The 23516-nt window shown below is 35.0% G+C and overlaps 1 protein-coding gene across 4 annotated transcripts in view; it reads left to right on the top strand.

Annotated features, from left to right (window-relative positions):
* Ice2 (interactor of little elongation complex ELL subunit 2) overlaps window positions 1-23516 on the top strand; it is a 48445-nt gene that overhangs the window by 11854 nt on the left and 13075 nt on the right. For all 4 annotated transcript variants that reach the window (XM_046461647.2, XM_046461649.2, XM_046461648.2 and 1 more), the window contains 6 exons: window positions 551-667; window positions 829-988; window positions 1897-2078; window positions 7090-8089; window positions 8905-9080; window positions 20070-20199. In XM_046461647.2, the coding sequence (XP_046317603.1) occupies window positions 551-667; window positions 829-988; window positions 1897-2078; window positions 7090-8089; window positions 8905-9080; window positions 20070-20199 (1765 nt within the window). The remainder of the gene's footprint in view (window positions 1-550; window positions 668-828; window positions 989-1896; window positions 2079-7089; window positions 8090-8904; window positions 9081-20069; window positions 20200-23516) is intronic.

The raw sequence follows: 23516 nt of genomic DNA, 5'->3' as shown, positions 1-23516 counted from the left end.
AAACATCATCTGTATTTCCTGTATTTATTGTATTATTTAAATTTGAATGATAAAGAGATAACTTTTTGAATATATAATACCAACCTGTGTCCCATTCTTTTTAGTTCATGGATACTAATTCTTGATGTTTTAAAAAATATCACTACTAACTTTCTTTCTTTCTTTTCTTACTTCCCGTCTTCCTTAATGTTCCTAAATACAAGGAGGAAGCCCTTATTCTTTAAAGGGAATTTACTCACAAACATACTAGAAATATATGTGAAGAAGATATTTGGGTTCCACTATTGCTTTTTATGATTTGTGCTTCATAAAAAGAGAAGATGGAATTTAAAGTGTCAGGGAAATTTCATGAAACCCTTCTTTTGAACCTTTAAAAAAAATTGGGGATGGTTTAGAGAAAACATTAGGGAATATCTTGGCTTAAAGAGTTTCCACATTTGCATTTAGTAGAATAATGAATTTTCAGTTAAGAGTTTTCATGATGAAGGATATTTAGGGGAAAAATACATCAGGATTTTTGCAATAATATTTTCATTTTGGGCTTCTTTAGGGCAATGTAAAATTTGTGAAAACAGTATTTCCCTCAATGCCTGCAAAGTTGCAGCTCTCAAAAGATAACATGTCTTCCATTGAAACACCAGAACAAAGAGCTGAAGCTATGCACTATGTAAGTAGCCAGGTGGCTTTGGATCTCAGTAATCTGTATCTCACAAAATACATATAATTTGGTTGATCTGAAGTTCCCTTTATTGCTTCCTCCCTTCTTTTCATTGCTTTGTCAAATTGTCAATGAATATAACCAATTAACAAGTTATGTGTTTTTTTCAGGATATTAGTAAGGATCCAAATGCAGAGAAGCTTGTTTCAAGATATCATCCTCAGATAGCTCTAACTAGTCAATCATTATTCACTTTGTTAAATAATCATGGACCAAGCTATAAGGAACAGTGGGAAATTCCAGTGTGTATTCAAGTTATACCTGTTGCAGGTTTGTGATTTGCTATGTCAGATAATGCTCTCAAAAGGATATTGGAACCATTCCATTTCAATTGTTCAAACATAGGTGGTCATTTGTCAAATACAAAAGACTTGGTTTAGGGAAAATGTCAGTTTGACACTTAAACTCTTTTTGTGTGTGGGTGGGTGTGGGTGGATGGTGCTGGGGATTGAACCCAGGGCCTTCTGTATGTGAGGCAGGCACTCTTCCAACTGAGCTGTATCCCCAGTCCTTAACACTTAAACTCAGTAGAACTTTTTTCAAATATGAAGCTACTAAAGAAGTGACTAGTATTAAGTCTACAGTACCTGTAGTCTTGTTAAGGGGTGAAAGATAGAAAAGTAATCATAACTTAGGTTGCCAGAAATACATGAAATGGTGAAGTACTTCTGTCTTTTATTTAAATGAAGGAATGCTATACTTCTTTACACAACTTCAAATAGTTTAATTTCCAGGATTTATTTACTTATCCATTATTGAAAATCAGACTTAAAGTAGGTCTATACTAGTTTTTCTTTTAACAATAAAATTAAAATTTTATGTCTATAATATAAATAAATTAAAGACTTTAAATGAAACAAAACTACAAATTAAAATCAAATGTAAGGTATTCTCTGTGGTAAAAATCTCATCACTTTTTGCAAGTTCCTTTAAGAACTGAGTAATAATATTAGAGTACAACATTAAAAACCAGAAAATTATTTTTAAACATGGCTAGAAAAGAGCATGTTTGTCTTGCCAGTTGGGTTTGTCTTTAGGGATTTGAAAAATATTTTCTTTCAAGATTGGCAAATATATGAGTTGTGATTCCTCTCCCCTATGTCTCTTTGTTTATGTATTCTGTTTTGAATAAAGCTACCAGCTACTCTTCACTTCTTTTCTTTTGTTTCTGGTTTAAGGTTCCAAACCAGTTAAAGTAATTTATATTAACTCACCACTTCCCCAGAAGAAAATGACAATGAGAGAAAGAAATCAAATTTTCCATGAAGTTCCATTAAAATTTATGATGTCCAAAACCACATCTGTTCCAGTCTCTGCAGTATTTATGGACAAACCTGAAGAGTGTATATCTGAAATGGAAGTATGTAATACTTTTTTGTTTCCTTAAGAGAATGTACGTTTATCCTTTTGAAGTATTACTTTTATTATGTGTCTCTAAACTTAGTAGCAAAATGGTCATATATATATACATTACATCATATACCATTAATGTGTATAATTCTTATGTTTTCATGTGTCACTTAAAAATAAATTTGAGAAATGGTTGACAAGTATATGAAAAAATGCTCAATATTATTAATCATCGAGAAAATGTAAATTAAAACCCCAATGAGATATTATTATCTTCTTATAGAATGGATATAATAAAAAAGACTAAAAAATGACAAATAGTAGTCAGGATATAGAGAAAGAGGACCTTATATACTGTTTGTGGGAATGTAAATTAGTACAGCCACTACAGAAAAGAGTTTGGAGGTTCTTCAGAAATTTTAGAACTGCCATATGATCCAACAATCATAATTCTGGATATATATTTAAAAGAAACAGTGTATCAAAGAGATCCCTGCACTAACATGTTTCTTGCAGCATTATTCACAGTAGCCAAGATATGGAATCAACCTAAGGGTCCATTAATGGATTTATGATGGTAAAGAAAATATGATATGTAATCACATTAGAAAACTATTCAGCTCTTCAAAACAAACAAAACAAAAAAAGGAAATCCTGTCATTTGTATCAGGATAGATACAAATGGTATCTATCTGGAGATCATAGTGTTAAGTTAAATGAGCCAGGTGCGAAGAAAAACAATGTACAGAAAGACAAAAATTTGATTAGTATTCAAAATAGCTAGAAGAAGAGAATTTTAATGTTTATCACAAAGACATGGTAAATTTTTGAGATGATGGATAACATATATACTTAGTTGATCAGTATACAACATAAATGTACAAAAACATCACACCATACATATCTCATAATAAAAATGAAGTTACTAACTATCACAAAAAAAAAAAAAAGCTTCAAGGAGTTTACACATGTCATGTATCAATTATATGTTGCAGAGCTATAAAACACTTTGTTGTATACCAAAGACTCAATCCAAATAGATTTCAAATTTCCTAGCTAGGTCCTTCATCTAAATAGTTTATTGACTTACAAAGGTGTCACAAATGAGACAAAATGTATTTTTTTTTTACTATATATTTTTTAGTTGTAGCTGGACACAATACCTTTATTTTATTTATTTTTATGTGGTGCTGAGGATTGAACCCAGCACCTCGCACATGCTAGGTGAGCACTCTACTGCTGAGCCACAACCCCAGCCCCTAATTTTTTTTTTTTTTTTTTTAAGAGAAAGGGGGCTCTCATTATGTTGTCCAGGCTGGTGTTCTCAAACTCTTGGGCTCAAGTGATCCTTCCACTTCAGTCTCCCAAATGTTGGGGACTGTAAGTGCATGCCATCAGATCTGGTTTTGATAAATTTTCTTAAAGCTTGTACGTGGAGTTTAATTTTCTTAGTGTAAAAACGTAGTAAATTTTTTATTCAAAATGTTATTGGTTATAAAAATCCCCATTGTTATTGTGTTAATACTAAATAAATATGTGCAGATTTATGTCTATAGATTACAGCCCTCAACCCTGAAGTCCAGGTGAACATGAATGTCTTTGATCTAAATTCCACAGATGTGGAGTAACCCACAAAATAAAGTGTGTGTGTGTGTGTGTGTGTGTGTAATGTGTATGCATATTTGTAAGTGTATAAAATAGTCTTTAAATTCAAACTTAGAGTTGAATTCTCAGTCTAGAAGACTTTAAGTGATTTAACCTCCCTAAACCTCCGTTTTTTTCTTCACATAAAACAAAAGTAGTAGGACCTACTTCACAAGGTTGTTGTGAGGGTCAAGTTTGGTATTTATTTAAGATGCTCAGTGTGCATATACTAAAAACTTAATGATGTTCTCGTCTTGGTAGTGGTTAATATGAGATTTTAATTGGCCTCATTCCTATTCAAGAATTTTAAGTGTGAAAGGGAACAGATGAATTTAATTTGATTGGTGCAGAAAGTATTTGGTTAGATTGTTAATCTTTTTCAGTATACTTAGTAGCTATGTGGCCTTGAGCAAATTATATAATCTGTTTAGTTTGCTCATCTGTAAGACGAGTATGATATTACGTAGCTCTTTGGGTAGTTTGGGTTTAAAGCAGTTAATTCATATAAAGTATTAGATTGACAGTTGACACTGCGTATATTAGCTTTTATTCAGTGTGTTTTAAAGTATTTTATCTATGATTATTCTGTTTCTAGAAAACTTCATTAATTCAGTCTACAAGTAGTTATTGAATAAATGCTGTTCTATGCACTGAGGATACAGCAGTAAATGAGAACAAAGTCTCTTCTCAGAGCTTACATTAGTAGCAGAGATTCTAATAAGAAGCAACAAAGCAGATAGTGATATGCTATAAAGAAAAATAGAATAGGTTAAAGGGAGATAGGTGGATAGGGGCAAGACTGTTTTACATTCATGACCAAGAAGGCCTGAGAACAAGCCATATGAATAGAAACTTGAATAAAGTGAAGAAGAAACAAAATTTTAAAGTCAAATATGAAAATGTCTTTCTTACATTTAAGAGATCACACGATTTTAAGTATATTGGCCTTTTGCTTTTTATATATTTTAAGTTTTTTTCTGTTTGTTTTTGGCCTAATACTTTTTATGATGTATAGTATCACAAAGCACAGCACTTCCAGTTTTCTTATGTTTTATTCTTTTACATTTACTTTTGAATATCTACCTAAAACTTATATTGGTATGAGGTGAATGTCAAGAGGTAGCAAGTGCTATAAAGAAATGTGAAGTAGGTTAAAAGGGATAAAAAGTAACAGTGTGACTTCTTTAAGTAATGATAGATCAGGTAATGTGGATCTTCCCATTACATAAGACAACTAACTATAAGAGCCAGACTAAATATAAAACTTCCTCTCTTAGAAGCATCAAAGAACTACTAATAAGATAGTGAGGAATTATAGCCAGGGCTGAAATAACAGAGAAGAAAGGAATATAGGAGGTGTAAGCCTGTCACTTAGGGTCATTTTTGCCCTGGATTGTATTTGCCAATTCCAAAGTGGCAACCAAGAAATGAGCTGTGCTGTTGGCAGCATCACAGAATTAGGGGATTACAAGTCAGAATTCACTTTTCCACCAAAGGCTTAGATACCACAGGAGAAAAGGTAAACCAGAAGTAAATGAGCTTTCTCAGAGATTTGTAGCCTTTCAGGCCCCATATTTGGAGTAAGATGCTTCTGGATTGCTAATGTCTCCACTATACTTCTAGCAAAATGAAATCAAAATAATTGTTAGAAGAAGGTACTGTTATATGGATCCTCAAATTATGATACTTCTAATTTTTAACGTCTGCTCTTCTAATTTTTGTTGCTTTCTAAGTATTCTGTAATTATTTTTATTTCTCTTTTTATCCAATAGTTTGGAGTGCTTTTTAATTTGCAAGTGCTTGGGTTTATTGTTTAAAATTTTCTTAATGAATTTCTATTTTCACTTAAGAGACAGGGTATCATTGACCAAGTACACTTGTGTTTCTGTCGAAATTTTTTCTATTTTTATTTTTGACTATATATTTTAACCTCATATTTGGTATGTCACAAATTCATGACCATTATCTATTCTCACATGGATATCATCTTTTTTCAACACAGCATTCTTCCTTTTTCTAATGCTTTTTTCATTGAATTCTGCTATGTCTAACAGTAACATTGTTATTCCTCCTGTTTTTATTTCTTAATGTCATGTCCATTTGTTTTGTTTCAAACTTTTTGTGGTGGAATGTCTAATGTAAACAGCATATAGTTTAATTTTACTTTTTTACTAAATTTGGAACTTTTTTGTTTTACTAAGAGCTACCATTTATTTGAAGGCTACCTACTCTGTGTCAGGCACTATGCAAGGAAACTTTTTATATATAGTTTCTCATTTAATCTTTGGAATAAATCTGAGAAGTAACCCTCTTATTCCTATTTTAGAAATGAGGAATTTGAGGTTAGAGAGGTTAGTTAACTTCCCTTACTATTTTATTTTCCTTACTATTTGATTGTTGTTAGAATCTTTCTCTCAAATCTTAAACTGAAAGGTTAGTAGTATTCATATCTTATAACCAAATTTCCATAGTATTTATCTAATGTTTTCTGCCACATCGAAGAGAGCTATTCTGATGCTTTCTGTCTACTTTGGAAGGAGACATTTTATTCCTGAATAAACTAAAGCTGTGTGTGGTTCTTTTTATTTTTAAGAGCGAGAGAGGAGAGAATTTTTTAATATTTTATTTTTTATTTTCGGTGGACACAACATCTTTATTTTTATGTGGTGCTGAGGATCAAACCCAGTGCCCCGCGCATGCCAGGCGAGCACTTTACTGTTTGAGCCACATCCCCAACCCTGCGTGTGGTTCTTAAGTGACTAGAATAGTACATAAAGAACCATGAACTCAGTGACTTCATGTCCCAGATAACAGTACCACCCTGTCCATTTTTGCCCCATCTTACATTACTCGAAAATTGTTTTCACTGAGTAGGTGTGGAAAGAAAGCTACTGGGTGATGTTAGGAATGCACTAGAGGTAGCAACATTTCTCTGGTTATGTTAGAAAATAGCTTCCTCACAGCAGCAAATAGGCTTTCCTACAGTTCAGCTAAGTCCAGGTGTCTGCAAGAGTGAACAAGTGGGCATAAATGAAAACCTGTCTTCCTGTTTGATCCTGCATTTCTTCTTGGTGATCATCTTTTTTTTTCTTTTTGATTAGTGTAAAATCCTCTTGAGATGCAGTACTTCACAATTCACTGTTTTCTGTGCTGTTAAAATTTAGCAAATTGTTTTCCTGAACATTTCAATGGGAAAGTCAGGCTAAATAGTGATTGTAGTTTGTTGTCATCTTAAGCAAGAATCATTTAGAAACATTAGACTTTTCTTTCTACTTTTAAAAATACAACTATATATCTGAGGGATAGGGACATTAAGAAATAGGTGAAGCATGCTGTAAAATTTTTACTAATAAGTTACCAATATATTTTCTTCTAAGACATCCAGTGAAGTTAATGAGTGCCGAAAAGTTGAGACTCTTGAAAATTTGGATCTGGATTTTGATGATGATGTCACAGAACTTGAAACTTTTGGAGTAACTACTACCAAACCATCAAAGTCACCAAGTCCAGCAAGTACTTCCACGGTACCCATCCTGACTGATTCCACAGCCCCCAAAGCAGCAGCTACACCTGTAGCACCATCTGCACCAGACATTTCTGCTAATTCTAGAAGTTTAACTCAGATTCTAATGGAACAATTGCAGAAGGAGAAACAACTGGTCACTGGTATGGAAAGTGGCCCTGAAGAATGCAAAAATAAAGATGATCAGGGATGTGTACCATGTGGTGAAACGGTAACCAGTTCTGACAAGTCTTTGATGCAAGATAATGACTTGAAAACATCTAATGCCTTACAGTTTGAAAATTCCAAGGAAATTGAAAACTCTAATGAAAATGATATGACTACAGATACAGTATATCCCAAAGATGAAAGACTGAATGTTCTAGATAACATAGACAATTCAAAGGAAAAGTCTTCTACATCAGAAACAACTAAAACTGAAAAAGTAATTCCTTGCAGTAGTGATACAGATGAGGACTGTTTAATCATTGATACACAGTGTGAAAATAATAGTGATGAAAAAATAGCTGTTGTGGGTTCTAGTTTAGGTTCTAGACCAGCGAGTCCAAATTCTTCTTCAGAACAAGTTTGTGTAGGAAACCAGACTACTACTACTACCACTTGTAATTCTGAAGAGTCATGTGTTTTAAAAAAACCTATCAAACGGGTATATAAAAAATTTGATCCAGTTGGAGAAATTTTAAAAATGCAGGATGAGCTCTTAAAGCCCATTTCCAGAAAAGTACCTGAATTGCCCTTAATGAATTTAGAAAATTCTAAACAACCACCTTTTTCTGAGCAACCCTGTGCTCCTTCAGATGCCTCCAGTTGGCCAAAATCTGGATGGTCTTCTGCATTTCAGAAGCCAAAAGGACGTAAGTAAATATTTACAAAGAACTTATACTATTTTATCTCTTCCTTTTTTAACTTTTTCTCCTTCATTCTTTCAGAGTCTCTATTATGGCCTGTGCTGTAATCTTTACCTAGTCATTGATACTGAATCTTATAGTTTCCTGATCAGTATTTCAGTTTCCTGAATATCCTCTCTAGATATGTACCAGAGGTTTATGGATTTTATAACTTAATGTTTATCCACTGTGTAAAGTGGCTGCTAAGCTATAGGTAATGTGGTTTAGCAAACTGAAGAAGAGGAAATGCACCAATTATAAACATTGATCAGACCAATATTTGTATTTGTGTTAGACTATAGTTTGTTACTTTTGAATTTTGTGAAATAAAAGTAAATCTCTTCCCCAGCTCTGCCTAGAATAGGCGTAACGTTACTTTTTAAAAGTTTTTTTCTTTTAATCTGATGTACTGTCTCACTAATTTATACTTTGCCTAAAGTTAATGAAGGTAATACTAGAAGGAAGAGAACTGGACTGGAGTTGTAACTCAGTGGTAGGGCATTTATCTAACATGTATGAGGCCCTAGGTTTTATTCCCAGCACTGGGGGAAAAAAAGAGAGAGAGAGAGAGAGAGAACTTTAAAGCTTTAATTTCAGCTAGATTTGTAACAGTTCCAGTAAATAGAAATGGTAATAGTGTGAGCATCAATTAGGTGGAGGAAGTAGAAAGTAAAGTTGGTAAAAGCTTAAAAAATAGTTAACTGAATTGTTGTGTACTGAATTATGATGAATAAAGGGCTAATGTATTTTAAAATAAAAAATGAGAAATATTATTTTTAAAGGATTGCCATATGAACTTCAGGACTATGTTGAAGATACATCGGAATATCTTGCTCCTCAAGAAGGAAATTTTGTTTATAAGTTGTTTAGCCTGCAAGACCTCTTATTACTTGTGCGTTGCAGTGTCCAGAGAATAGAGACAAGACCACGTTCTAAAAAACGGAAGAAAATCAGAAGAGTAAGTTGTTATTGGGGGATAAAAATGGGATAGCAAAGGTATATCAACAGCAAATATTTAAAATACCATTGATATGAAGTTTAATTTTAAATTGTTTATCATTCTTATAGTGTTTTTTAGTAAAATATTGAGATCAATTTTAATAAGCAAAAGTGTTTAATTATACATAATAGTCATTAATACCAGTAACATCCTTACATAGACCATACCAACTTATGAAAAGCTTCACCATCATAGATTTGACCTAGATTGGCACATTTATTCCTGTTTTCTATGTGAATTTGGATTTCTGTGATGACATACAAGCCCCCCCCCCTTTTTTTATTGCGCATGACAATACAATGATCTTGACATATCATACATTTGAATCAAATGGGGTATTGGAACTTTTCTTGATTTATTTGAAAGTACAAGTTTTGATAGATAGGCTTTCACACACATTTGAAGCGTTTCCAGGATTGTTAGAAGACCAAATCTCTTTTCGCTGTTTGGGGATTTGGTATCAATATTTTCTTCAGTTTAAGAAATTTTTGATAATTGCTTCTTTTAATCAAAAGGCTTCTCTATTTGATATTTGAAGTTCTGTTTCAGACTAGATAGCATATTTTTGTGTGATTATTGAATGAATTCTGGTAAGTAAAGAGAAGCTTCTATATTATAATTGATTATGTAAGAAGTATTAAAGTATTTTGCCTTTTTTTTTTATTTTTATTGTTGGTTGTTCAAAACATTACATAGTTCTTGATATATCATATTTCACACTTTGATTCAAGTGGGTTATGAACTCCCATTTTTACCCCGTATACAGATTGCAGAATTACATCAGTTACACATCCATTGATTTACCTATTGCCATACTAGTGTCTGTTGTATTCTGCTGCCTTTCCTATCCTCTACTATCCCCCCTCCCCTCCCCTCTTCTCTCTCTACCCCCTCTACTGTCATTCATTTCTCCCCCTTGTATTATTTTTCCCTTTCCCCTCACTTCCTCTTGTATGTAATTTTGCATAACCCTGAGGGTCTCCTTCCATTTCCATGCAATTTCCCTTCTCTCTCCCTTTCCCTCCCACCTCTCATCCCTGTTTAATGTTAATCTTCTTCTCATGCTCTCTGTCCCTGCTCTGTTCTTAGTTACTCTCCTTATATCAAAGAAGACATTTGGCATTTGTTTTTTAGGGATTGGCTAGCTTCACTTAGCATAATCTGCTCTAATGCCATCCATTTCCCTGCAAATTCTATGATTTTGTCATTTTTTAATGCAGAGTAATACTCCATTGTGTATAAATGCCACATTTTTTTTATCCATTCGTCTATTGAAGGGCATCTAGGTTGGTTCCACAGTCTTGCTATTGTGAATTGTGCTGCTATGAACATCGATGTAGCAGTGTCCCTGTAGCATGCTCTTTTTAGGTCTTTAGGGAATAGACCAAGAAGGGGAATAGCTGGGTCAAATGGTGGCTCCATTCCCAGCTTTCCAAGAAATCTCCATACTGCTTTCCAAATTGGCTGCACCAATTTGCAGTCCCACCAGCAATGTACAAGTGTACCCTTTTCCCCACATCCTTGCCAGCACTTGTTGTTGTTTGACTTCCTAATGGCTGCCAATCTTACTGGAGTGAGATGGTATCTTAGGGTGGTTTTGATTTGCATTTCTCTGACAGCTAGAGATGGTGAGCATTTTTTCATGTACTTGTTGATTGACTGTATGTCCTCCTCTGAGAAGTGTCTGTTCAGGTCCTTGGCCCATTTGTTGATTGGGTTGTTTGTTCTCTTATTGTCTAATTTTTTGAGTTCTTTGTATACTCTGGATATTAGGGCTCTATCTGAAGTGTGAGGAGTAAAGATTTGTTCCCAGGGTGTAGGCTCCCTATTTACCTCTCTTATTGTTTCTTTTGCTGAGAAAAAACTTTTTAGTTTGAGTAAGTCCCATTTGTTGATTCTAGTTATTAACTTTTGTGCTATGGGTGTCCTATTGAGGAATTTGGAGCCCGACCCATTGGAATGTAGACCGTAGCCAAATTTTTCTTCTGTCAGACGGCGTGTCTCTGATTTGATATCAAGCTCCTTGATCCATTTTGAGTTAACTTTTGTGCATGACAAGAGAAAGGGATTCAGTTTCATTTTGTTGCATATGGATTTCCAGTTTTCCCAGCACCATTTGTTGAAGATGCTATCCTTCCTCCATTGCATGCTTTTAGCCCCTTTATCAAATATAAGATAGTTGTAGTTTTGTGGATTGGTTTCTGTGTCCTCTATTCTGTACCATTGGTCCACCTGCCTGTTTTGGTACCAGGACCATGCTGTTTTTGTTACTATTGCTCTGTAGTATAGTTTGAAGTCTGGTATCGCTATACCGCCTGATTCACACTTCCTGCTTAGCATTGTTTTTGCTATTCTGGGTCTTTTATTTTTCCATATGAATTTCATGATTGCTTTCTCTATTTCTACAAGAAATGCCGTTGGGATTTTGATTGGCATTGCATTAAACCTATAGAGAACTTTTGGTAATATCGCCATTTTGATGATGTTAGTTCTGCCTATCCATGAACAGGGTATATTTTTCCATCCTCTAAGATCTTCTTCTATTTCTCTCTTTAGGGTTCTGTAGTTTTCATTGTATAAGTCTTTCACCTCTTTTGTTAGGTTGATTCCCAATTATTTTATTTTTTGGGGGGATATTGTGAATGGAGTGGTTGTCCTCATTTCCATTTCAGAGGATTTGTCACTGATATACAGGAATGCCTTTGATTTATGTGTGTTGATTTTATATCCTGCCACTTTGCTGAATTCATTTATTAGCTCTAATAGTTTCTTTGTAGACCCTTTTGGGTCTGCTAGGTATAGAATCATGTCACCTGCAAATAGTGATAATTTAAGTTCTTCTTTTCCTATTTTTATGCCTTTAATTTCTTTCGTCTGTCTAATTGCTCTGGCCAGTGTTTCGAGAACTATGTTGAACAGAAGTGGTGAGAGAGGGCATCCCTGTCTTGTTCCAGATTTTAGAGGGAATGCCTTCAATTTTTCTCCATTCAGAATGATGCTAGCCTGAGGCTTAGCATAGATAGCTTTTACAATATTGAGATATGTTCCTGTTATCCCTAGTTTTTCTAGAGTTTTGAACATAAAGGGATGCTGTACTTTGTCGAATGCTTTTTCTGCATCTATCGAGATGATCATATGGTTCTTATCTTTAAGTCTATTGATGTGGTGAATAACATTTATTGATTTCCATATATTGAACCAGCCTTGCATCCCAGGGATGAATCCTACTTGATCGTGGTGCACAATTTTTTTGATATGTTTTTGTATCTGATTCGCCAGAATTTTATTGAGGATTTTTGCATCTAGATTCATTAGAGATATTGGTCTGTAGTTTTCTTTCTTTGAATTGTCTTTGTCTGGTTTAGGAATCAGGGTGATGTTGGCCTCGTAGAATGAATTTGGAAGTTCTCCCTCTTTTTCTATATCCTGGAATAGCTTGAAAAGTATTGGTATTAGTTCTTCTTTAAAGATTTTGTAAAACTCTGCTGTATACCCATCCGGTCCTGGGCTTTTCTTAATTGGTAGTCTTTTGATGGTTTCTTGTATTTCCTCAATTGTTATTGGTATGTTTAGGTTGTCTATATCCTTCTGACTCAATCTGGGTAGATCATATGACTTAAGAAATTTATCGATGCCTTCACTATCTTCTATTTTATTGGAGTATGAGGATTCAAAATAATTTCTAATTATCTTCTGTATTTCTGAAGTGTCTGTTGTGATATTGCCTTTTTCATCCCATATGCTGGTAATTTGAGTTCTCTCTCTTCTTCTCTTTGTGAGCATGGCTAAGGGTCTGTCGATCTTATTTATTTTTTCAAAGAACCTACTTTTAGTTTTGTCAATTTTTTCAATTGTTTCTTTTGTTTCGATTTCATTAATTTCAGCTCTGATTTTAATTTCTTGCCTTCTACTTCTTTTGCTGTTGTTTTGCTCTTCTTTTTCTAGGATTTTGAGATGAAGTGTGAGATCATTTATTTGTTGGTTTTTCCTTTTTTTAAGGAATGAACTCCAGGCAGTGAATTTTCCTCTTAGCACTGCTTTCATTGTGTCCCATAGATTCCAATATGTTGTGTTTGTGTTTTCATTTATCTCTAAGAATTTTTTAATTTCCTCCTTGATGTCTCCTATAACCCGTTGATCATTCAGTAACCTATTGTTCATTCTCCAAGTGATGCATGATTTTTCCTTTCTTCTTTTATCGTTGATTTCCAGTTTCATTCCATTATGATCAGATAAGATGCATGGTATTATCTCTACTCCTTTATAATGTCTAAGAGTTGCCCTGTGACATAATATATGATCTATTTTTGAGAAGGATCCATGTGCTGCTGAGAAAAGAATGTAACTGCTTGATGTTGGGTGGTATATTCTATATATGTGATTTAAGTCTAGGTTATTAATTGTATTATTGAATTCTATAGTTTCTTTATTCAACTTTTGTTTGGAAGATCTGTCCAGTGGTGAGAGAGGTGTGTTGAAGTCTCCCATAATTATTGTATGGTGGTCTATTAGACTCTTGAACTTGAGAAGAGTTTGTTTGATGAACATAGCTGCACCATTGTTTGGAGCATATATATTTATGATATGTCTTATTGGTGTATGGTTCCCTTGAGCAGTATGTAGTGTCCCTCTTTATCCCTTTTGATTAATTTTGGCTTGAAATCTATTTTATTTGATATGAGTATGGACACTCCTGCTTGTTTCCGAAGTCCATATGAGTGATATGATTTTTCCCAACCTTTCACCTTCAGTCTATGTATGTCTTTTCCTATCAAATGCATCTCCTGTAGGCAGCATATTGTTGGATCTTTTTTTTTGATCCATTCTACTAGCCTGTGTCTCTTAATTGGTGAGTTTAAGCCATTAACATTTAGGGTTATTATTGAGATATGGATTGTTCTTCCAGCCATATTTGTTTATTTATGTTACTTAACATGGTTTGTTTTTCCTCTTTGATTATTTTTTCCCTTTACTGTACTACCTCCCACTGTTGGTTTTCATTGTTATTTTCCATTTCCTCTTCCTGTAATGTTTTCCCGAGGATGTTTTGAAGAGATGGTTTTCTAGCTGCAAATTCTTTTAGCTTTTGTTTATCATGGAAGGTTTTAATTTCATCTTCCATCCTGAAGCTTAATTTCGCTGGATACACAATTCTTGGTTGGAACCCATTTTCTTTCAGCGTTTGAAATATGTTGTTCCAGGATCTTCTAGCTTTCAGAGTCTGTGTTGAAAGATCAGCTGTTATCCTGACTGGTTTACCCCTAAATGTAATCTGCTTCCTTTCTCTTGAAGCTTTTAAAATTCTCTCCTTATTCTGTATGTTGGGCATCTTCATTATAATGTGTCTAGGTGTGGATCTCTTATGATTTTGCTCATTCGGCGTCCTGTAGGCTTCTAGGATTTGGGATTCTATCTCATTCTTCAAGTCTGGGAAGTTTTCTCGTATTATTTCGTTGAACAGATTGCTCATTCCTTTAGTTTGGACCTCTATACCTTCCTGTATCCCAATGACTCTTAAGTTTGGTCTCTTTATGTTATCCCATATTTCTTGGATGTTCTGCTCATGGTTTCTTAAGAATCTCGCTGAGCTGTCTATGTTCTTTTGAAGTTGAAATACTTTGTCTTCATTGTCTGATGTTCTATCTTCTAAGTGTTCTACTCTGCTGGTAGTATTCTCATTTGAGTTTTTAAGTTAGTTTATTGCTTCCTGCATTTCTAGGATTTTTGTTTGTTTTTTATAACCTCTATCTCCCTGTTTAGTTGATCTGTTGCTTCTTGGATTTGTTTATGTAATTCATTGTCGAAGTGATCTTTCATTGTCTGATTTTGCTGTCTAATGTCTTCCTTGAGACTCCAGATCATCTGAAGCATGTAAATCCTGAATTCTTTATCTGACATTCCATCTGCTGCAGCTATTACCTCTTCTAAAGTTGAGTTGACCTGCATTTCTTGTGGTCCTTTCTTTCCTTGTCTTTTCATACTGCTCGCATTTCTTTCTGCTTGGTGAAACTGTTGTGTTATTGAATTTTCCCCCTGTATATTTATATTGCTCTTGTATAGTTGCAAAGTGTCCCTTGCAGGGGCGGGCGGCGGCTGTGCTCCTCCTCCAGTTGGGGTGATCTGTTTATCACGCCGGCAGGCCGCTGGGCCCCTTCTCCAGGTCGCGTGGTCTGCCTACCTTGCGGGCAACGGCTGGGCCCCTCCTCCAATAGGGGTGATCTGTCTACCACGCTGGCGGGCCACTGGGCCTGTTCTCCAGGTTGCAGGTTTGCCTACCTTGCAGGCGCGGGCGGCAGCTGTGCCCCTCCTCCAATTGGGGTGGTGTGTCTACCACACCAGCGGGCCGCCGGACCTGTGCTGTAGGTCGGTCGCAGGTCTGCCTGCCTTGCGGGCGCCTGCGGCGGCTCTGCTCTGCTCCTACTCCAATTGGGGTGACGTGTCCACCACGCCGGCGGGCCGCTGGGCCTGTTCCGAGCGTGGGAGGCGGCTCTGCTCCGCCCCTCCTCCAATTGGGGTGACGTGTCTACCACACCAGCGGGCCGCTGGGCCTGTGCCGGGCGCGGGCGGCGGCTCTGCTCTCGCCTTTCTTTTTTCTTAAAAAATTTTTTCCATTGTGTTTATTTGTCACATACTTTTTTTTTTTTTTTTTTAATTTTCGTGTCTTGCTATCTAAACCAGCACCAATAAAAATCATTGTTGACCACTTTAGGGTGTCAATGTGTTTTGGAATAGTGATCAGATGAATAAAGAATAGTGATATTTTCCAGTACTGATCCTGGTAGAGTACTCCCTGACTTTAAAGAATAACTAAAGGAAAAGAAGTGCTAAAAACGTGAAATTTTACAGACCAATGATTTTGAATTACATGTATCTAGGAATGCTTTTTTCTTTCTCAGAGGTGAGTGCTAGGGATTGAACCCAGGGCCTCACCCATTTTAGTCAAATGCTCTACCATTGAGCTACATCCCTAACCCCTGGAAAGTGTTTATAAAGGAAAAATCAAGGAATAACAAATTCTATAGGTGTTCTGGTAGCCTTCTCTCAGATAAATGCCGATAATCTCTGAATTAAGAAATTTTACTTTGTTATTTTTCTTGTCTCATTTGTAGTTAGCTGGGATGAATTTAATAAGTATAAACTTGAACACTTGTGGTATCAGTGCTATGGATTGTATTTTCAAAGCATAATTCTATAATTCTTACTTTCTGTCTCTTATTTATTTTGGGACTACCCTTACTTCTTTTACTTCCTACCCTCTGAACCCATACCACTTTATTTTTTGTTTTGTTTTGGGCTTTTTGGTTATAGTGATAGAACCCCGGGGCACTTTACCACTTGCCGTATCTCCAGCCCTTTTTTATATTTTATTTTTAGAGGCAGAGTCTTGCTGAGTTGCTTAGGGCCTCGCTCAGTTGTTAAGGCTGGCTTTGAACTTGCAATCCTCCTGCCTCTGACTCCCAAGTTGCTAGGATTACAGTCTTGTACCACCCTGCCCAGCTAGCACTTTGTATTTCTCTTTTAGCCTATAGCACTTAGAAATTATTGATGGCTAGTATCTCTTAGGTTAAGAATAGCTTAGGGAAATTTTGGATATTAACTTACTTCTTTAAACAGTACAAGTTGGCAAGAACTTTATCATTCACTGGACTCAAGTGAAATTGATAAATGTCCAGACATAACCTTATAGGAGAAGATTTATCCTTCATCAAAATGGTGTCAAAACAATTGAGCCCCAAAAGAATGTCTGGATAGAAATCTCATATTTCTGGGCTGGGGTTGTGGCTCAGTGGTAGATTGCTCGCCTAGCATGCACGAGGCACTGGGTTTGATCCTCAGCACCACATAAATATAAAATAAAGATATTGTGTCCACCTAAAACTTAAAAATAAATAAATATTTTTAAAAAAGAAATCTCATATTTCTGATTGTGTCAAACCGAGAAAAATTTTAAAATTTTCAATGAATGCTTATCACACCTGTATGTGATGTTCACTACACATGGTTTAAATCCCAGAGTTGAATGTCTGCTCCTTGGAATCATGTCCCATTCATCTTTGTTTTTCTTAAATGTTCTATGCCATAGGAACTCAATAAATAATTCTGAAAAAATGAGAAAAATTGAGGAAATGGGAGAACAGGAACATTGTTAAAGAAGGGTACTTTGGAGAAAGTTGAGGCACTAGTGTGAAATTTTTCTTTTTTTTTTGGTACTGGAGATTCACTGAGTCATATCCCCAGCCCTTTTAATATTTTACTTTTGAGACAGAGTCTCGCTAAATTGCTGAGGCTGGCTTTGAACTTATGGTCCTCCTGTCTCAGCATCCTGAGTTGCTGGGATTATAGGCCTGTGCCACTGTGCCCAGCAAAAAATATTTTTAATGCTACTATTTAAGTAGGTAAGGATACATTCTCTTAAATATTTCTATCTTAAAACCAGCTTAAAGCTTAAAAATACTTAGAAGCTTCTTTAACCTCTGCTGTTCAAGAACCTCACCTTGCCAGGTATAGTGGGACATACCTATAATCCCAGCTACTCAGAGGGCAGGGGCCTGAGGCACAAGGATAACAAATTCAAGTCCACCCTGAGCAATTTAGCAAAACCCTATCTCCAAAGAGCTGAGGTTTGTAGCTTATGATTGTTAGCATGTCGATTGCCCTGAGTTCAATCCCCAGTACTACCAAAAAAGAAAAGGAAAAAGAAAGAAACTAATACATCTCTCCTTTATTTTCCTCTGATACTTCAGTTCTGTTATCATGGTTGAGATTTTAATTCCCAGTATCACTTACACTTCCTCATCAAAACTCTGCTTAACAAGAGCTGCATTTTAGAGAACCTAAAACAGCAGCCAGTTTCAAGTGATGAAACAAAGAGGCTAATTTGGATCTTAAGATAAAACTGAAATTCACTGAGTTCTGTGCATAATTATGAAATCCAGACTGAGTAACTCTGGATAATTTGACATTATCTGTTATTGTCTGTCACAGTTAACCACATATCCTAAGTGCTATGTTGAAAAATGATTAAAAATTTCAGATTCAGTTATTTAAAATTTATATAGGCATTGTAGAACCAGAGTAATGGTTTTATTTGTTTGTTTATTTAAATATTTTGGCACCGGGGACTGAACCCAGGGGCACTTAACCACTGAGCTTCATCCCTTTTTATTTTTTATTTTGAGACAGGGTCTTGTTAAGTTGCATAGGGCTTCACTAAGTTGCTGAGGCTGTCTTTGAACTTGTAATTATCCTGCCTTAGCCTCCTAAGTCACTGGGATTATAGGCATGATCCACTTCACCAAGCAGAAAAAGGGATCTTGAAGGTGCTAAATATTGAGGAAAATAAAAGATAATTAATAGTTTTGATGAAAAGCTACTAGCTATGGAATATCGATTTAGAAATATATGTAAAGATTTAAGAGGTTTATGTGAAAAACAGGAAGACAGAACCAAGAAAAGCTTTCACTTGGGGGAGAACAGAATAGGAGCCACCTATCACATGGGAAGGGAAATAATGAATTTAGTTTTTATAGTACAGGAATCTTGATTTTAAATTTTCACTTGGGTTGCTAAGGAAAGATAAAATATTCAGGCCTTCCTTTCCCATGGCTTCCTGGAGATGGCAGTAGAATACATATAGAAATTAAAACCAAATTTAGTATATAGTTAATGCAAAACCTTGAGTACCAGCCCAGATTCTACATTTTTGAATGATTACCAAGTTATTCATGTGCATATTGACATTTAGGAATCACTACTTTTTAAAGTTTTACAAAATTCAGAGGTAATCATATAAACCATACTGTTTCACATGTTGATAACAAAAATTTTACTGTATTTGAATTGTTCTTATTACTACCATTATGCTAAGTCCACCAAGTTAGTCACTTCTTGACTAACTTGCAACATGGCTCAATTCAGCAACATTGATGAAATATTTTCAGATGTATTTGTGAGTGCAGTATCTTAGTATAATTCAAAAGTGCTATCTAGCCATATTACTCTGAGTAAGTTACTGAAATCTCATGTTTTTTTTTCTGCAACTGGAAATAGAGTTCTGCTAAGAGGAGAGTTTTTAGACTAGGGTTGTAGCTCCGTTGTAAAGTGCTTGCTTGACATGCTGGAAGCTTTGGGTTCAATCCTTAGCACTGCAGAGCAGGGAAAAAAATAATTTTCTTTGACAAACATGAGGACAATGAATAAGAATAATGTTTTATTATTTCACAAATATATATTTTTTTACATATTCTCCTTTAGTGGTTATAGTCATTTCTTGTGCTTGGCTATAGTCATTTTACTTAATTTGTTTGGAATCCTGACCAGTAAACCCTGAATGGATAATTTCTCAGACACTTAATATCTAGATTAAAATCTTTTATATTAATGAAGATAAATGACATCCACAATTGTTAATGTGGTTATTAATGGTTATTCATTCATAGGATTAAAACAAGCTGCTCAGAGTATTTTAGCCTGAGACAATGGAACTAATGCTTAAAAGGGCAAACAACAACAAAAAACTTTACTGTTTTTTTTCCTCTTGAGAATTATTAATATATATTATAGTCATTGCTTCCCAGCATCTAGCTTTGAATCTTTGGACAATTATGTATGATAGGTTCTGTTCCAAGGAGTCTGTCAATCACATTCCCTGACAGAAATTTAAAAAAAAAAAAAATACACACACAGGTATAGTGATTTACACTGGGGATGAGGTGGTGGTGAGGAATCTCCCTTATCCATTTATCCTTTCTTGCCTGAATCAACCAAGGGTTCTTTTGCCCATCAAGGGCAGATATGTTCATCTCTCTGTCTGAATCCTATTCTGTATGAAAGGATGAAATAAGATTACCTGAAAGCATTTGAAAGCTGCAAAGCTATGTAGGCAAATATATTTGTTATTAATAGTAAATTAATGGAGCTTTGAAAAACTATAATCTTGAATTTCAGCAATTTCCAGTTTATGTACTACCAAAAGTAGAATATCAAGCTTGTTATGGAGTTGAAGCTCTAACAGAAAGTGAACTTTGTCGCTTATGGACAGAAAGTTTATTGCATTCCAACTGCTCGTTTTATGTTGGTAAGTTATATTAGAGTCTTTCTTTTTAATTTTTTTGTAAATACATACATTTAAATTCAATTGGAAAACTTCCATTTTTGAACTTGCTTGTTTTTATTTTTCTAATTGTATTAACATTCCTCTTAAATCCCCATTTCTACTCTAGATTTAACCTGCAAAATGGAATTAGTGTAGCAAATGTTTCATTTTTTCCTCTTATTCCATATCAATCTCACTATACATGAGTGTCAAAATAATCTTTTGTTTTTAAATTCTTATTTAACAGATAGTTAACTAAAAACAATAGATGTATATTCTAACAAGCTACTTTTAAAAGTACTATTTAATTGGTTTACTATTTAATTGATTCATACTTTTTTGAAATTTTCATAAAATTATAATAACACTGTCTTTAATCTCACATTAACGAAGTGACTTTTTACTTTTTTGTTTTAGTGTTTTACAGGGCTAGAAATTAGGCAGGGGTTTGATTGGCTGGGTTCATTTACAATGAACATACCTCATGTGGTAGATTACTTGCTGATCATTTGTTTTCTCCCATTAGAATGCCTAATCCTATATATCTCAGTTCATTCCATATGTCTCAGTCCCTCCTAATCATCCCAAGTTGCCCCTCCATATGATCTTTTCCTTTTTCCCATCACTCAGTGTACCATCTTTCACCTTTCATCTTTTACTCTCTTTTTGTTGTCTTCTACTTATCTCTTTTTCCTGTTAGACAATATGTGGTTTGAGGTTAGTCTGATGGAATTCTGTATTTATGCAGTGGGTAGCATAATGTCTTGTATGTAATAAGTGCTGTGTATTTTTCTCGCCTAATCCAGGAGAAGTTGTTCACTTGGAATTTTCCCCTTATTTTGGCTAACCAATATTTTGTTTTCATATTTTATGAAATATAGACTGATCACTATTCATCTAATAACTTAATAATGAAATAATTAATTCACTCTGCCTAACTCCACCTCTTTCATACTCACTGCTGGAAGTTTATTGTAGTAGTTTTTTAATTAGTAACCAGGATCTTAATGTTTCTCCAGAGACTTCACACTGATAGTCTTCATGTCAGCTGCTTGATAGTATTGCCAACCACATCCACTTTAGGAAAAGACCCAGCAAAACTTTATCAGTGAATTGAACTGACTGATGAGAGAGATTCGTTTTTTTTAAATATTTTTATTAGTTGTTGATGGACCTTTATTTTATTTTATTTATATGTGGTGCAGAGAATCGAACCCAGTGCCTAACACATGCTAGGCAAGCTCTCTACCACTGACCACTGAGCCACAACCCCAGCCCCAAGATTCATTTTTAATTTTTTAATGCACAGTTTAACAGATAAAACTACCATCATTGACTGTGTGGATTATTTCATCTACAGTATTCTTAAAAAGTCTTAAGTAATCATTGCCACATGTTCTGGTTTTCCTCAGTGAATCTATCCACAGAAGAGCCATTCATTTTAGTGTGATGGGATAATATGTTTGGTTTCTGTGACAACGGTTTGACTAAATCAAAACAAAAACATGTATGGTTGTGGGTTTTGGGCTTGTTTTCCATTTTTATATGGATACACACACACACACAAACACACACCACGTATTTGTTGTTTTGATGCTGACCTTCCATATTCTAGTGGTAGTGGCAAGTGCTCTACCACTGAGCTATACTTAACATGGAAATGTATTTTAAAGCATGTGAGGTTTGAGGTGTTTTTTGTTTTGTTTAATATTATAGTACTTCTTAAGAAAAATTTTCAAGAAAAATACTTAAAGAGCTTGTTAAAATGGAGCTTTCTAACATCAACCATAAAGTGCCTTACTTAATAGGTCTGAATTAGAAATAGAAGGCTTTCCATTTCTAACATGTTCTCAGATGAGGTTGATGCTGCTAGTCCAGGGATCACACTTCGAGAACCACTTCTATAGCTCATAGATTCTTTTTCAGGAAGCTCAAGGACACTTGTTTTTTGTTGTTGTTGTTGTTTGTTTGTTTTGTTTTTTGTTTGTTTGCTTGCTTTACTATAAGCACATTCCCCTCTTTCCCTAGATTACAGTACTTTTTTTTTTCCTACTTGCCCCATGCCCCATAAAAACAGTAAGATTGACTGACTGGTTGATTTTTAATGTGTGTGGTCCTGGGGATTGAACCCAGAGGTGCTTTACCACTCAGCTACAACCTGAGCCCTTTTTATTTTTTGAGACAAGATTCTCAATAAATTGTAGAATCTGTCCTCAAACTTGGAATCCTCTTGCCATAACCTCCTTGGATTAAGGACGTGTACTACCTTGCCTGGCTAAGATTTACTCCTTTAAGAAAGCATCCAAAGTAGTCTTACCACAATTTCTGTATCACCCTCCAGTCCTATAATGTATATCAATTCTATATAGTTGGTGTACAGGTAGTCCTCACTGTGCACAATTCTTAGAAGTATAAATACCAGTTATGACAACATATTAACAATGAGTAATTGCATACAATCTTCACTGTTTGCTCTGATCACTACATAGATAATAGATGCACATCATAATCACTGGCAAGTTATGCCACCTCATTCATGATCTGTGACTGATCACTATTCACCTATCATTGAGTTCATGTACAGAAAACGAAGCATACAATTGTGTTACCTCCTTATCTTCCAGTGTTAAACCCATATAATATTTGTAAAAGTGGATACTCAAAAGAGGGAATTGGCCAACACAGATTAAAATAAAGAAATAAAAATTAATATTGCTAGAAATGAAATTTGAATCATACTTACCTGGAGTTATAGAAGAAATAACTGACAGTACAAGTGTTGACACTCGTACTCCTCAAGAAACTCTAGATTTTCTGCTAGAGGAACTTAGTGAAGGCTACTCTGTTGACATAAACGAGGAAAATTGTTGTGACATAAAAAATGAAGAAGTGACAGCAGCATAAGATTTTATATTAAAGGAACTCCTGGGATACTTCGTGACATTGAATGCTCAAAAGATGTACTGTTTGAAGCTATTTCACCACGACATAGAAAAGATGCTTTCTTTCTACATGAGTTGTTTAAGAATGCAACAAGCACTATTCAAAATTTCAAAATATTCTTGATAAGGAATTTTGGCGGTGGGGGAGTACCAGGAATTTGGCCCAGGAATGCTTTACCACTGAGCCGTATTTTATTTTTGAGATAGGGTCTCACTAAGTTGCTGAGGCTAGGTTTGAACTTGTGATCCTCCTGCCTCAGTCTCCTAGATCGCTGGGATTACAAGCATGTGACACCATGCCAGGCTGGTTTTTTAAATAAACTAAATACATACTTTGCTGTTTTTTTCATTTCCCTA

Source organism: Marmota monax, unplaced genomic scaffold, assembly GCF_021218885.2.
Source record: "Marmota monax isolate L192 unplaced genomic scaffold, Marmota_monax_Labrador192_F-V1.1 WCK01_AAM20220418_F8-fsc00001, whole genome shotgun sequence".
NCBI classification, from domain to species: domain Eukaryota; kingdom Metazoa; phylum Chordata; class Mammalia; order Rodentia; family Sciuridae; genus Marmota; species Marmota monax.
This window is presented reverse-complemented; position numbering and strand designations above follow the sequence as displayed.